The 17,022-nt window shown below is 34.8% G+C and overlaps 1 protein-coding gene across 6 annotated transcripts in view; it reads left to right on the forward strand.

The window, feature by feature from the left end:
- Positions 1–17,022, forward strand: part of KYNU (kynureninase) — a 288,310-nt gene that overhangs the window by 239,345 nt on the left and 31,943 nt on the right. The window contains exon 12 of one of the 6 annotated variants that reach the window (XM_063694806.1): positions 1,605–2,645. The exons of 4 other annotated variants lie outside the window; for them this stretch is intronic. In XM_063694806.1, the coding sequence (XP_063550876.1) occupies positions 1,605–1,626 (22 nt within the window). In that variant the 3' untranslated portion in view covers positions 1,627–2,645. Of the gene's footprint in view, positions 1–1,604; positions 2,646–17,022 lie in introns of those variants that run through there. One more of the 6 variants, XM_055380097.2, reaches the window with a different exon arrangement.

A 17,022-nucleotide genomic window follows, 5' to 3' on the forward strand; every position in this document is an offset into this window, starting at 1 on the left:
TTTATTTAAATTGAAACAGAGGATCTCATGTATTATATCAACCCAAAGGGTAAGCCAGTGCCGGGATAGAAGGAGGTGGGGTGGGGGGGAAGAAGTAATATACACAAATTCTACAGAATGTCAGTGTTCGGAGTTAAGCTTTGACCTCCTAGCACACACAGGTCTTGCACTTGAGATTTCTCTCACCATGGACAAGGAACAAGGACAAAGGGATTGTGTTGTGCTCACATATGCCTCATTTTGTGGAATTTCAAAATCTTCTAGACAATGTTTAAATCTATGTTAAGTCTAGGCTCCCAAGAGAAAGACCATGTAGGCAGACCAGGTTCACAGTTCAGCTTGGTCTTTCAGTGGTCTGTCACCTGGAGAATCTTCTATGATTGTTCAGTATTCTGGTCTCCGAGCTGAGGTAGTACCAGCCCCTACACATAAGCAGTTATTGTGAGAATAAAATGAGATGATGTATGTAAAACACTAAGTGTATCACTTGAACATTTAATATGGTTTGGATTTGTGTCCCCACCCAAATCTCATGTAGAATTGTAATCCCCAGTGTTGGAGCAGGGTCCTGGTGGGAGGTGATGGGACAATGGGGCCTTTCCCTTTGCTATTCTCATGATGGTGAGTTCTTAATGAAATATAGTTGTTTAAAAGTGTGTAGCACCTTCTCCTTCTCTCTCTTCCTCCTGCTCTGGCCATGAAAGATGTTCCTGCCTCCCCCTTCACCCTCTGCCATGGTTGTAAGTTTCCTGAGGCCTTCCCAGTCATGCTTCCTGCACAGCCTGCAAAACCATGAACAAATTAAACCTCTTTTCTTTATAAATTACCCAGTCTCAGGCAGTTGTCTGTAGCAGTGAGAGAATGGACTAATACAGCATTATATGTGATCAATAGGTATGGGGTTATATGAAAAAAAAATCCAAAATTTAAAATATACAGGAAAAAGATGGGTGACATTCTGTAACACCATAGCCCAAGTATTGTTTGGTAATTATTTAATACTGACCCCTAAGTACTTCGTTGACTCACTGTGAATGTGCATAGTAACATGTAGACTTTGCCCAGTGGAGATCATTTCTCTTAAGCAGAAAATATAACCTCAAAGTTTATGGTTTGTGACTTTGTAGGACATTAGTTTGTAACTATCACCAAGTTTATTTTAGCAGACCTTTGATGAGCTGACTGTACAATATAATCTCCATTCCTTGGAGATATAATCTCTCTTATATGCTATAAGAAAGAATTCTGGCCTTCCTGCCATCTTACTGATTCTGCCACTATTTAGTGGGTTGAATGAGATCTTTCATGGCTGTTTATTTTGTATGTGTATGAGAACCTTGCTTTTAACTTTTTTGGAAAATTATATGTTATTAGCTGTTGTTGCATTTTAACAATTTAGCCATGGAAATTTATGGGACTTAAATTAGGCTTGACTCATGAAGGCCACGTTAAGGAAAACCTTGGTTGTTTTTCTGTTTATTGTTTTCTCACACTCCTAAGCTTCTTTTTAAGTGATGTCAGTGACTGATCTCAGTGCTGTCAACTTCTAGCCTTGGCTCTCTATTCTGTACCAAGTATCTTATATTGTACTTCATTTGCATTAGGAGATCGGAGCTCTTTAATTAGGAATGGAATGCAACAGATTTGGACAAGTCAAGAACAAGGTATTTTCCAATCATCACTTCATTGTCCCTGATAGGAAAAGAAATGTTTTGCTGAAACTTAACTTTGTGTCCCTTAGTGTATTTTACTTTTTTATTCACCTGAAAATCAAATACCACCTGTGAGAAGAGTGATAAACAAAGAAAAGACCCAAAAGCCTACAATATCACGCTGCTCAAATAAGTGTAATTGTTCAGATGTTACAACAATGTTCCATACATAAAATATTGTGAAGATGGGGAGAGGAAGTTTTCTTGTGAATAATATTTATAGTTCCAAGGTCAAATCCAGTTTAAACTTTGAGTAAACTTTAGAGTCTGTATGACTACTGACTCTATTTGCCAATTAATAATTATACTTCAGTTGTTAGTATTCCAAGATTAGCTGGTTTAACTATGTTTAATAAGCCTTCTGTCATCTTACTTTTCTGTTCTCTTAGAGCTTTAGAGAGACCAAAGAGTTTTTCACTGTTAAAGTGTTCAGTATGTAGCCGAGAACCATATGGAGAACATCAAATACAGTGGAACAAATGTAACTGCTATTGATGTCACACTTTGTGAAGTAGTCTTTGTTGCTTAAAAAGGGTGACATCTACTGGCCAAACATGTTATTTCAAATAAATAATATCGAAATAACATTTCTTTTCATGGTCCACTCATTCACTCTTTAACAAGTATTTTGAAGTATATATGTTTGAATTGTGTGTCCTTCTTTTTGACAATTTGACTATATGTTGATAGTGCAATAATTGTGCAGTTTAAGCCTTCAATAAAGAGGTAGAATGTGATGAAAATTGGAAGGAAACCTGAGGGGGCATTCTTAGTGCTTGGTTAAACAGAAAGCTTAACAGTTCATAAAGGCTGGTCTAAGAAAGGAATTATAAGCATGGGTGACCCACCTTGTGTAGAGAGTGTATCCCCAGATATATAACATTGCATTTTAGAAGTCTAATATTTGGTATATAATTTTTGAAATAGTCCTTTATGTGATGTTTCCATTAGCAAACGGCAAATTGCATCTGTACCAAGAGATTTCACTTCCTTTTTTGTTTAAATATGCATTTTGGACATTGTTCAAAACCTATGACCTAAGGCTTTTCCAAGAGCCCTTTGCCCATAAAGAGAGTGAATAAATTAGAGGCCAGAGTCAACCCACTGCATTAAGCATCATAACTCAAGCTGTTATTCTCACCTAGAATTTAACCTTTTCCTAGTTCATTATTAACTTTGCTCATTGCAATGTCATATTCTAAACTCTGTCTGTACAATAAATTAGGACTGGTCATGACTTCTTGGATGTTTTTGCCCCACTTCAAGGTAGACTTTAATTCAGTCTACACAGTTAATTATTGCTCTGAAATATGAAGGGAACTACTCTTAATTGTACAAATTTGACAATATGAAATGTTTCGCTAAAAACATGCTTAAATAACATTGTAAATTTTGAATGTTTTAAAAAAAGTTACAAATGTTAACCCTCATGGCACACTTTAGAGGACTATTTAACCTTTTAACTTTAGGGGATTCAAAGCTTTGTGAATCCTTTAAAAGGATTCTTCTGTAAGAGCCCACACATTGCGATTTAAGATACCACCTCTCTCTTTTTTTGTTAATAGAGAGTCTACTATGAAAACAGGAGTGGATAATACGAGGTATTACAAATCCATCTATCATTTACTTTTTTATGTGAGCCAGTGAAATCATACATACTGAAAACCTGCTCTTCGTCACTCTTCACGCTGGTGTAGCAAACCTCCACATGTGCCCATGGTATTAGATTCTCCTAAAATGCACATTTCCCTTGGGATACTTTTCTTCTGAGCTTTTTTGAATGGGCAAGAATGGGGCCGACTGACAATTTTTATAAAAATGCTTGAATTTTAAATCATGCCAACACATTTCCATAATCAGCTAGAGGTATTTGATTGAAAGTTTTAAACAGTGATGACATTTTAAAGGCCTTATTAAGGGCTTGAATTATCTCCTTTATTGTAAAGAGTAATTTGCTGGTGAAAAAGAACCAGTTGAAAAGGCTGGCTGACTTCAGTGCATGGTTAAGGAATAAGAGTTGTTATTATTTGGCAACAACATTAGAAAAACAATATGCATCAAACAATTCCCAGGAAAGTCCCAGAAAGAATAAAAATAAACATCCAGAAATTTCAGCAAAAAGACTTAAAAATTATAACTTTATACCATGCTTGTCCCAACTGTACAATTAACATTGTGTGAAGAGATCATCTTTTGCACATTTGTTCTGGGTAACACTGACTTATATATTTCACTTCCATATGCTTTTCCAGGCAATAGTTGAGAATGCCGTAGCCCAAAACTTATCTATAATTTAAATCCTGTTTTAGTTTTCGAATGATGCCTTCTGAATTACTACTTATCAAGTCCCTATCTAGTACCAGAATAAGGCCTTCTTGTGCAAAGTTTGAGACAACAGGACACATAGGTCACAGTAGCAAGATGTGTGACTTCACAACACTTCTGATGCTTTCAAATGAGATAGACCAGTACCAATAGATTTCTCAGTGAGTTTTTATAGAATCCCCAGTTGAAATATGACCTCGGCCTTCTGAGGCACCTGTTCTGCTTATTTAGCCTGTATTTAGCCAGTGTTAACATGGATGACTTTCCAGCTACTACTTCTTGGCTTCTCAGCCATATATAATTGGCTATCTCCTTTGTCTTTAATATTTGCCTCCCACATCTCTAAACTTCTGTGGTACCATTTTCTTGTGCTTCTGCTCCAATGGATGTGAGAACTCTTCTGTATTTTAAAATGTTTACTTTTTCACCTTTTCATTGATTCTCTCAAAACCTCAGTCCTTAATCCTCTTGCCCAAAAGTATCTCATCCACAGTTATTTCAACAATATACAACTGGTGTAGAAGAAACGAACTTTTATTTCCAGCTTTACCACTTGCATAATTTTTAGCCCTTATTTTCATCGATTGCAAATTGCAAGAGTTTGTCATTATTCAAACATGATCTCAGTCCCCAAAGATATAAGGAAAATATTCACTAATAAACTCCCCGCTTGTAAAATTAGTCCTTACCTGAACATCATTTTCCAAGTAGTAGCAGCATCTATCTCTATGAATTACTCTACAAAGTCTTAGTGTCTTGCTGATTATATAATATCATAAATATCAGATAATACAGTGAAAATATAATGAAAATGATTTTAAAGTAAGATTTTTCAAGGGAGATTCAGGATGTCATGATACAAGTGAATTTGGAAAACTCCTGAATCACAAAATCACGACCAATGATAATATGTCAGAGCAGTTAACAGGTGAAGTAGAGGACATTTGACAATGTACTTCAAAAGGAAATAACTGGAATATCAAGCATTCAAGATAAATGATAAATGCCTCACAAATCTATGTAAAAATTATCTTTAAGGTCATGCTGAGAAAGTTAAGTATACTATAAAAGGGATGATATTTTGCTACCATATCATTTTGTCAAGAAATATACCAAAAAATCAACACGCCTTATCCTTATTCTTAATTATTAGAATATTATAATTTTAATCTATATTTTTTCAAATCATATATTAAATTTTAAAAATAATTTTAAGCTGTATATTTTAAGATAGCATCTCTGTCAAACCTTCTGCCATTGACTTTAAAATTGATTTATTTAAGTGGTTTTTTCATATTTTCATTTGTCATCAGATATTAAGGACTTTGGATATGTCTGTATATGTGTGTGTATACATACACACACACATACATCTTTCTATCTCAGAAACTAAATATGGTAAAACTTGCATTTTATCTCACATAGGTATCTTTCTAAGGTAATCTTCACTTTCTCATGTAAAGAGAATGATCCTGAGTTTATTAAGGAGACATGAACAAACATAACCAACTAATATTTTTGTGCAAAAAGCTTTCATAGATGAAAAATAAATATAGGCTATTGCCTGCGATTTTAAAATGTTATAATTCATTTGGAGATATATCTTTTAACCAGTTAAATAAGTGATTTAAGTTACAGGCAACCCAAGCTTAGAATATGTGCCATAAGGCAGCCTCTGATTAATTACTGGGTGAATTCTCAGACTGCTTTTGCCGTAGGGGCAGCGGAGGTATAGCAGACTGACTCAGAGCTGCTTGGGAAGAGCTTGAGCAAGGAGGTGGGGAAACTTACAGATACGAATCTTCTGTAAAATGGAATGCAATACTAACTAAGTGAATAAATTTACTCTGTTACATTGAAAACTAAAATTGTTGCCTGTGAGGAAGATTCATTTCAGAAGTTCCATAAATTTAAGGGGATATAAAAAAGAAGAAAGAATTACTTAAATGGCATTTCTTAAAGGAATATGCCAAGTGATCTTTTCCTTTTTATTCTCCTCATTAGAATTTTTATGGAATTGGAGTTATTGACTTAACATTTTAAAGCCTGCCTCATTATCATAAAATTGTTCTTTATCTTTCAACAATATTTTAGCCATTATAAACAGTGGTAAAATCGTGATTGCTTTAAGCTCTCCCTTCGCTCTGGGAACACACTCTTGAAGTGGGTTACACCGGTCATCAGTCTTAGTCCTCAAATGGTGACTGTAAGGGACCCAAAAGTAGACACACCACTTGAAGAAAACTCATCTGTGGAATCATGACATACAACCTAAACCTATTTTCATTTAGAAACCATTTTAGATCAATAATTTTTAAAGGATTTTTTAAAAAATCTTCCTGGCTTGACAATTTTTACTGTGTGAAATTCTCCAGATAATTTTCTTGTGTAGGGAATTTAAGCTGTGATCATAAAAATAACTTACATGCATTGAGGCACGAGCACAGTTAAAAATAAATTCAGTAAATAATCTGTATTTTTTTAACTCCAGAGATGAAGTAATCCTAGATCTTAAAGAAAGCCAAAATAGTAATTATCAGTATAAAAACATACATTAAAGCTATTCTTGCTTGTAAATCACTACTCTCAGATAATGATGAAATAGTCATTAATTTGAGAACACTGAAGTCCTTTGAAACCTAAACATTTATTTTCTGTTCTAAAACTGCAGTCCAGTGTCTCTGAAGATATATAGGGTCAATGAACCTTTCAGGCATAAAAAGTAAAACTTGTCAAAGAGCTTCAGCTCTTGTTTTAATTACTTCAAGTTTTATCCCTAAAGTAACCTTTGAAATCTGCAGGGGCTTTATTTTTTTTTCTTACTATTAATCGTGAAGAGCTATTGCTACATTTTCATGTGTTCTTGTTTAGAACATACATGTATCCATCTGGCTTTTTATGATTTCCAAGCAGACAGGGTGGAAGTTTGTTGTAATAATCCATGCTGTGTGAAGCAGCATTGCGAGCTGCCTCAGCAACACAGACCAGGTACCGAGTCCTGGTACTTCCAACACTGAGGCAGGCTAACTTCACAGTCTACACAAGAATACTTGGAATATATTACTCACAACAAACTTCTAAACCACATGATCCATATTCTCCATGTTCACCTGTTTTGCTCTTCAACAGGAGAGAATTTGATTGGGTGGGAATTATTCTTTTGTCCAGAGCTAGCATCTATTGTCCTCATGACCAACTCATGTATAGATAGCTTGCTTTGTCTCCCATATCAGTCCCTGCTCCAATCAGCTTTGGTCAGGATTTAAGAAGATTTCACACAAGCCATGGCAATTTAGGCAGAAAATAACCATGTGGCACTATGTTTTTTAAGGGCCCAATGATCCCTATGAAAATTCATTTTAGCATGTCTTATATGGTTGCTTAATAAGTTTATTATAGATTGAAATCTTAATTCTAAATTCTTTGAGTCCTGGGACATTGTCCTGTTAATCTTTCTTTACTTTCATAATCTACAGTGCCCAAGAAAGTATTTTTTAAATTTTTGTTGTTGAATATATGGCTCTGTCTTTACTCTCAGCATAATAGACAAACCATCTTCTAGCATATGGAAGCATTTCTACTTTGCAAATTATTCTGAAGTGGGTATGATTTGCAAAATACTGTCAAATTAAATATGCATTTCCATATGCTTCTATGAAGACCAAATATATCCATGAAAACTAGCTACAGACAACTTTAAAATCCTTTATGAATTTTTAATCAACATTGATGAACAAAATTCAAGTCATTCTTTCTAAAGTCCTAAATCTAGAAAACTTTCTGTTCTTGGACTTGGAGCATCGGTATTAACTCAAAGGATTATTTTACCAATATTTCAAAATAATAAGATATTTCAGAAAAGTATATTCAGAAAATGTTCAAAGGCTTTTTTGTTAATAATAGTCTCATGCCAAAAAAGATATTGACTTAGCTCTTATAAGAACAACATATTCTGAAACTTCAGAAAACAATTTTTATTAACTAAAATTTATCATTTCTGGAAGTGCTTTTTTATGACTATGCTTATCATACTGTTAGCTTACTGGACATATTAGAACAAGCCTCTTACAGAGTAAGATTTGAAGAGGTAATTGAATATGTAACAGAACCAAGTGAAGCACTAATATTTACAGATGGGTGGGAAAATGAGAAGAAAAAAATGAAATTGAATTTTATGATACATCCTAAAACTACTTTCTAGAATAGCATTAAGTCAGCTAACTTCGAACAAAGCAGAACAATTGTGATTAGATGAATATTTTATTAAACTAGGAATTGATAGAGATCTTTTTAAACTAAGAGTATGTTAGCAATATTGTACCTGTTTAATGTCATCCCATGCCAAGCCTTCTAATGGGCATGCTTGGGGACCAGTTGCTGGCATCAAGGGGTGAATGTACAGTTTATGAGCTGAAGCAATCTACTTTCTCAGTTTTCAACACTTTTTCTTTGTCATTAGTACCCTTGAATCTGCTTTTGTCACTTAGCCATACTTTTGTTTTTCCTACCGCTATGCTGATTACCAACTGCCTGGATTTAGACTCTGTTTGCTCCTTCTCTCATTGTTTTTTGTTTTGTGTTGTTTTGCCCACTTGTTTTGATGCATATCTACTGTTTTGTCTGATCGTCATTTTATAGGCACTAGTTCTGTGTTCTCTATATGTGCCTGAACTACTCTTATTTCTGAACTCAAATATCTGCTTGCACTGTACCAAACGTGTCTCCGTTTCCTAAGCCTTTCTTCTCACTACACATGGTAGTCTAGCAACATTAATGCCCTACTGTGGGAATATGGCTGAAGATCTTGACTAGGGGATTTATGAACCCATGCAGCCATGCCCAAATCCTACCGAACTGACCTTACTTTCTTGAAGACAGAATTGTAGTATGGTCAAGCTCATGCTTTTTGTAGTAGGCCATCCAAATTGGATTGACTGGCTAAAAAAGATTGTTAGTGGAGGCTGGAAGAAACATTTTGGCTGATGATAGATGAATAGAGCTTGGAACAATCAAAAGGAAAAGCAGAAAGTCTATACCTATTCATAAGAAAAAGTTAGTATGTATACTGAACATTATGAAAGAATTATGACATTTTCAAAGTTTTAAAATTTTATTTTGTAGAGACGGGGTCTCATTGTGTTGCCCATGCTGGTCTGTTTCTTGAGGATTTACTATAGACTGGGCTGTATTCAAAGCATTGGGGATACAGGCATGAATGAGCCCCCATTGTCCTGAACTTACCATTCAGTGTGGGCAGTGAAAGAAGAGAGATGTTGGGAGAACCTTACAAAGATGAAATGTAAGCTAACTGGAGAAATCCCCTAACTTTCAGTCAGACTGAAAGGGAACAGGCAGTAACTGTGGGGCAGCCCTCTTGGGCAGGGTGATTTTCCACATGTGCCAGTCAGGGGCCAGAACATTAAGATCCTTATGTTCCAACTAAGGAATTTTGGTTTTATTTTAAAGACAAAGGGGAGCCACTGACTGTTCATGGGGAACAAGATTACAAATTCAGGTCTCTTCACCTCTCTAAGTCTTGGTTTGCCTGTGGAAAAAATAAATAGACCCCAGTGATCTCTGGAAGATTCTCTTCCAGCTTTCGAACGCTGTCATTCTCAAGTGATAAAAATGAATTATCACAATTGAGTGAACTGCTGGTAGCGATAGCTCAGAAACTAAAACCAGCTTGATGGAAATCTGTGCATCACCGGCTATATCAATAACTTCAGTGACCCTCCTTTCCACTCCTTTCTGTAATAAGTGCATGCAGTAAAGTACAGTCAGTTCAGACAACTTGATAACAAATTTGCTATAACATTCTTATCTTTTTCCTTTTCTCAAGTATGAATGAGTACTATGTATATATTTCTTAAACTTCAGTTGCTAAAGTTTTTACTGTGAAAATTAAGACTATATCAAAGTTATTTAAATGGATAAATTTCTGATTGTTCTCTAAACAAAACAAGCTTTGTGGAAGTTTTGACTCTATGAACCCTGATTATTTAATAAGGAAAATAAGTAACATACTTCAGATTAGGTTATAGAGGATGCTGGGATGACAGGCATTTTAACTTATCCCAAGTTGTTATTACAGACTCTTGTTTATTTTTAGAATAAACAATCATGCTGTACCCAGCATGTTCCATGTTTTTGCAATGCTATGACAATTTGTCTGATCAGCACATTTTTTAAAGCCAAGAAAACAGTAAGACAATTGTATTTCATTTTAAGTTATAGCCTTTAGGAAGAGAGAGAAGAGGAAAAGAATGTTCTCATTCCTGAACACAAACTTAAATTATTAAATGTATGATAATAAGTTGCCAAATTGAAGAAACTTATGACAGCAGTCTTCTATGAAAATGTATGTTCTTAAGAAAGATTGTGAACTATTTTTATTATATTTTGATTTTGTGCCAAAGGGGAAATTATTCTTTAACATAAGCTAAGAAACCGATGTTTGTTGTTTAGTTTTTGTGAGGTTGAGGTGAGAGGTAAGGGGTTTAAAGGATAAGTTAATGAATGACATATTTAGGAATTCGTATTGAGCATTTTGCTATTAAAGACTTGCTGAAGAGATCAAGGAGAGTTTGGATATTTCATTTCATAACTCCTCACATCCGAAATCATATTCACTAGATCCCCAGTGGCTTTCTCTTACTGAATCTGAGTATCATGCTTCAAAGATGTCTTTATGATAAGCGATGCTTTCCATTTGATAACATTTATTTGAAACTACTTTTTTGGAATTTATGATGTTCAAAGAACACACAGCATATTAAGATCTCTGCTTTTATTATTTATTGGATCTCTTCCAACACCTTACTTCTCTCAAATTCTGTTTATATCTCCATTCTTAGTAAATTAATTCCCTTTTTGATTTTTAATTTTTGATGAGAAAGCATTTGAATTTCTAGTCCAAGCACAAGGAGATTGTATCTTAATTGTTATTGTTGACATTTAGTTTTTAGGAATGATTTATGAGCCCATTGTGATAATAGCTACTTATAAACTAATTCAGTGATTTTTAATTTTACTTCATTAGCTTTTGAATATTTGCTTTGTAAGAATCCAAGATTTCATTACGATTGCATTTCTTTTGTGTTTGGATTTTACCTTTCCTACATTCCAAGTGATGGGTCTTAAAATGAATTTAACTTCCTCCTAGATTCTGTGCAATGTATTTCATGTTTAAATGTTGTTTTGAAATAATCATTTCTTTATTTGCTTTTTAAAAGGTTTTAAACAGCTCTTATTTCTGTTTGTAAAGACTTGAACTTGTAACAGATGAGTGATATGCTTACTCAAGTTCACTAAATCAAGTGTCTAGGATCATGCATTTTGAAGAAAGGCAACTCCTTACAGAGATTCTAAAAGAATAGAGAAGGTCAAAAGAACATTTGTTTGAGGGAGTGGACATTGTACATACTAAAAAGAATAGCTTCTGTGACCAGGCGCAGAGGCTTATACCTGTAATCTGACACTTTGGGAGGTTGAGGAGGGCAGATCACAAGGTCAGGAGATTGAGACCATCCTGGCCAACACAGTGAAATCCCAACTCTACTAAAAATACAAAAAAGTTAGCTGGGTGTAGTGGTGCATGCCTGTAATCCCAGCTACTCGGGAGGCTGAGGCACAAGAATCACTTGAACCCGGGAGGCTGAGGTTGCAGTGAGCAGAGATCACGTCACTGCACTCCAGCCTGGCGACAGACTGAGACTCCGTCTCAAAAAAAAAAGAAAAAAGAACAGCAGCTCTGCCATCTTAGCCTATTCTAGTCTATCCTAGCCTAGCATTCTGCCAGCCCCAAACCCGGAAGTAGTCTGGAGAACATTGCTTTTATTAAATCACTGGTTCGTTTTTAAAAACCTGCTCCCGATGGTTTTGCATTTTCTGTGAATATCCTGGGTCATGATGGTCTATGTCTACATTTGGACTTTAACAATTAATAACTGTGGAATCTTAGACTATTTATCAAGAATTTTAGAGCCTTCATTTCCTCCTTTGTATTGTAATGTGGATAATGATAGTATAATTCATAGGATTATTTTAAAAATTAAGTGATTGCTTTGAATGGTGTCTGGCTTATAATAAAATCTCAATTAACATTTGTTTTTGTTGGTCTCAATATTATTAAAACAACTAAAAGAACCTAAGTGGAAGAAAAATCACACATGCTCTAAGTTAAACTTGTTTGATTATTTTTATAAGACCTTAGCTGAGTGTTTGAGGAGTCATCAATCACCTAAGGTCAAGTTGTGAGCTAGCAATTGGAAGATAATATGGGAAACAGGCTCTCTAATATTGTTTTACTAAATGTAATTATTTTTTATTTTCTTATTTAAATTAGTAATGTTTTTCAAAACTTTAGCTAACCATATATCAGTATGGGCTGTTATATTAAAAATGTAACATCATTGATGTTGTTCCTCATGAAAATATTCAGAATAGCCTGAAAAATGTCATACATCACAGAAGAGAGCCAACATGTCTTTATTTCACAAGGGGTATGGGTAAAAATAAATTTTAATAAGACAGAAATCTCATCTTCTTTTTATAGTAATCCACTTAAATGATTAAATTTCTTTTATCAAATGATTAAATTTCTTTATCAAATGAACATGTAGAGCATTCATCTTACAAAGTTGCAATTTTTTCTAGAGGAGATAACATTTAGAATTTCATTAAGATTGAAGATCAAAACCACCAATTATTAAAATAACAAGGTAATTATTAATACTCTATATCCAAATAAAGACATAAAGGAAGAAAAACATCATATGAAAAATTAGTGACAGTCCGAAATAATTAGCTACCAATGGCCCCAGGACTTTATAGCACATATAATATGAAATATTCCCTCCCCTACTTTTCTGTTGCTACATGGCAGAAAACTATGTGAGTCTGTATTTATGACTGGTTGAATTGTTTTGATGAATATTTTATTTAAGTAATTGCTATGACCACTGAATTCAATGATGTCACTGTTACATCAAGATATTAATCTTTATGCCATGTTTTGCAGAAAATTGTATTATTTTCCACATCCAGAGTACTCTGACTCCATTTACTACTCATTGTTAGAGAATTATAATATAAATAAACTCTATAAAGAGCAACTATTTTCTTTATTCTATTTATCTTACTCTTATTGAGGTCAAAATAGAATACAGAGACAAATCTCTAAATTTAACATTTTATTTGTGAATCACAGAGTTGCAATTTGGGGCACACATACAGATCAGGCAGTCATCAGTATGTCTAAAGAACAAAGAAAATGTTGGGGTATTTATTTTAAAGAAGTGTTACATATCCTTTTGAAAGAAATCTCTTTGGCACTAGAAAAGCTTTTGGGAGCTGGCAGTCTCTAATTGGTGAGTGACAGTGGTAGGTAAAACTAGTCTTAGTTATAGCAGGTATTTCAGCAGATACTAAGTGAAACTGGGCTTCGGATTACAGCAGATAGTTTCAGCAGCTGGGCTTGTGGAGAAGTCAATTCTTGAAGCAGTGCTATGTGCCCTGGGTGCTTTTTTTCCTCTGGCCTTTAGACTTTGATTTAGGTGAGTATGACAAGAATGACCCAATTTGTATAATCAGCATTCACCCTCCTCTCCCCTTGTAATTGCTTCATTATTCATGGCGATAAAACTGAAACATCTTATCTTGAGTCTCTGGTTTCATATCCTTCAGTGTTTCAATCCACTTATTGCCTCACTCATGATGGGATATGTCAGCACTTTGTCTTCATTAAGTACTGACTATGAAAATATCAGACACCTAGCTTTGACTCTATTTTCCTTCTCTTCATTCTTTCTATCTCACTTTGTCCCCTGGATTCTTACTTCTTGGTGTGGAGTCACAGATCCTATCTAGGCAAGAGGGAGTGAGTTAGACAAAGGCATGAACACTAGGAGGGCACTTTAAGAGTCTGCCCACCACAATTTCATTGAATATACTTAATTACCCCCTACCCAGGCCATCCTCACACCCAATAGACTTTAAACTATTGGGCAGGGATGGTGGGCAGAGACAATGCCTGTTTTGTCTTATGCTGTCTCTCTCTGGCTTCTAGCAAAGTGTCTCATTAACTATTTTTGGGTTATTAATAAGTGAAACATAAGAAAACTCTAATAAGCCTCCAAAAAGAAGGATAATTTAATCAGGAGCATAAACAATATATATAGAGCCCCTAGTAACAAGTATCAACTGTAGAGTTGTTAAACCATTTTGCTTTACTCAGCCCTACTTTTCACCTCTGCTCTTCCATTCAGTTTCCAGGGACCGAGCATCTCAGCTTCTGCTTTCCTGCTGGCTTGTTAAGATACTCAGTTTTACTCCCTCCTTCAACTTTGTTCTGGTTATGCTATCTTGATCACAGCTTCTTGCTTGTGGTCAGTGTTCCTGATTATTTATTGAGCAGAACATTGGCTTAACTAGCTGTGCCCCTTTGGATGAGTCACTCAACCACTTTAAGCCTTACTTTTCTCAAATCTAAAATGGTAGAAAGACTATCTACCTCAAAGTGGTGTTGTAAAAATTAAGTGAGAATACAGGAAATGACTATGCCCACTTCCCAGCAAACATGTCTTAGTTTCCATCCATTTTTCCTTAGCAGCTAGATGTGCAGAAGCTTTGCTAAACTATTCCTTTTGAACAGGATTTCTTATTGGCACAGGAGCCAATAATTTGATTCGCCAGGCCATTCTTAAATGTTCTATGGGATTTTATAGCTTCCATACAGGGGTAATAGATGCACAGGTAATGGGGATGGGGAAAGACAGTGGATGGCAAACAATTAGAGTCTTCGGTGGAGCTGGTTCAAGGTCCAGATGGTCTCTTTGTGTCCTTTGTACAAAGCTGGTGGAAATATATAATTTCTTAAGTGAATAAATGCAAAAGAGAGATATTAGCATGAAATAATGAGATAGGCAACTTGGAAATTCTTTCTTTGTAAACAATCATATTGTACTTATACTTTTTCAGATATAAAGCACTTTTGTAACTTCAGTAAATAAAACATTAATAAAACCCCAATGCCTTGACCACAGTTATGGAATCAGTTCTGAGTTCTTTTTTTCTAAGAACACATTTTACTCTTCGTGTAGTCCCTTGTTTCTTTCATATTTGGGTTATGAAAATGTCATCACTATTTTCAAGCACAAGTTATTATTTCCTCCTGTGTTACTGTTTGAACACTAGGTCTTTGATGTTTCTGTCAGATATACCCAGCAATCATCATAACTCATACTCTTGAATTTTTAATATCACTCCACAAACAGAAGTGTCAAGTACCCAGTTCTTTAGTGAATGCACAAAAAATGAAAGAAAAGTTTGTTAAATAAGAAGAAAGATTGAAATACTGAAATATTGCTCCTGATTTTTGTTTTGATCCCATTGAAAATAAATGGGAAATACATGTTGCTATTTTTTTCACTTCTCTGTCTCACAGCCGCTGTTTGCATCAGATTTTTAAAAAAGAAAATGCCAAGCAGTACATTTTGAATCAGTTTCCACAGAAAGCATTATGTGCATAAAATTTCATATATTATCTTTGATATGTCAATATAGGAGAAGTAAGTTTCTTTGGTAAATTTTAGCATTTCTTCTTTTCAAAAAATAAAACATAAAATAATTGTCAATGGCCCTATGGTTCTAAACTATGGTGAATGGATCTGATTCATTTATGCTAGAACTCCTTCCTTATTTCCTCCTTTTTATGCAAACATTATCTTACCAGCCTTAATGGGGGAGTCATAATAAGTTCCCCTCAGTACTCAGCACAGGGCCATTCATGCTTGCGGAAAGAATGGGTTTTGAATATACATCATGATAAACATTAGTACATTAAATAAGCAATTACTTTCTAAGACGATTTTGTTTTTCTACACAATTTAACTCATTAATATAGCTCAGTTATCTGTTCAAATTAACTTAAGATAGCTGTCCAATCCTGATTCTGATATTTAATACAAAAACACTTCTTTACAGCCGGGCGGGGTGGCTCACACCTATAATCCCAGCACTTTGGGAGACCAAGGCAGGGGAATCACCTGAGGTCAGGAGTTTAAGGCCAGCCTGGCCAAGATGGTGAAACCCCGTCTCTACTAACAATACAAAAAATAATAATAATAAAATAGCCAGGTGTGGTGGCGGGCACCTATAATCCCAGCTATTCAGGAGGCTGAGGCAGATAATTGCTTGAACCCAGGAGGCAGAGATTTCAGTGAGCTGAGATCACGCCACTGCACTCCAGCCTGGGTGACAGAGTGAGACTCTGTCTGAAAACAAACAAACAAAAAACACTTCTTTACAAGACTTTGGTATTCATACTTCAAAATTTTGTCATTAATTTTGCTTGTCTACAGAAATTTGATTTTTTTTTTCTGTAAACCAGATGATATGGGTTAGGTTAGGGTCTAACTGTGGAATATAAAGGAAGGAGTAGATAACAAGTCCATTTTGAAGAATAAACAACAAAATTAATAACTCATAAGACTCAAAGAGAAGAGGGAAATAACCTAATGGTGTCCAATTCAGGTGTCTAAAACTACCTAACAAAAAGAGTTGAGCTGATGAATAAATATAAAGAAAAACATGAATGCTGTGTTTGACATATTGTGTTTTGGGCAGAAGCAGAACTAGAGAATAGGGCTTCTGACTTCTAATCAAAGACATTCTCCTATTACTTGATTAAGATCTTCCATGAACAAACATCACTTTCATTTACTTTAAGCTTCCAGAAGACAGATTACTTAATATGCCTATCATTTTGACTAATTCATGAAAATATAACAAACTCATTAGATGATAGGCTTCTACATTTCCTTCCCCATGCATTAATTTTCAACTGTAAGGTTTAAGATGAATACCAGATATATTCAAGTAGGGAGGGAATCTAACTAATGTTTACAATAAGCTTACCTTGACAGGCACTGTGCTAGAAACTTCACACTTTATTTAACTATAGGCCTATGAAGTTATAGATGAA

Source organism: Gorilla gorilla, chromosome 11, assembly GCF_029281585.2.
Source record: "Gorilla gorilla gorilla isolate KB3781 chromosome 11, NHGRI_mGorGor1-v2.1_pri, whole genome shotgun sequence".
Classification (NCBI taxonomy): Eukaryota; Metazoa; Chordata; class Mammalia; order Primates; family Hominidae; genus Gorilla; species Gorilla gorilla.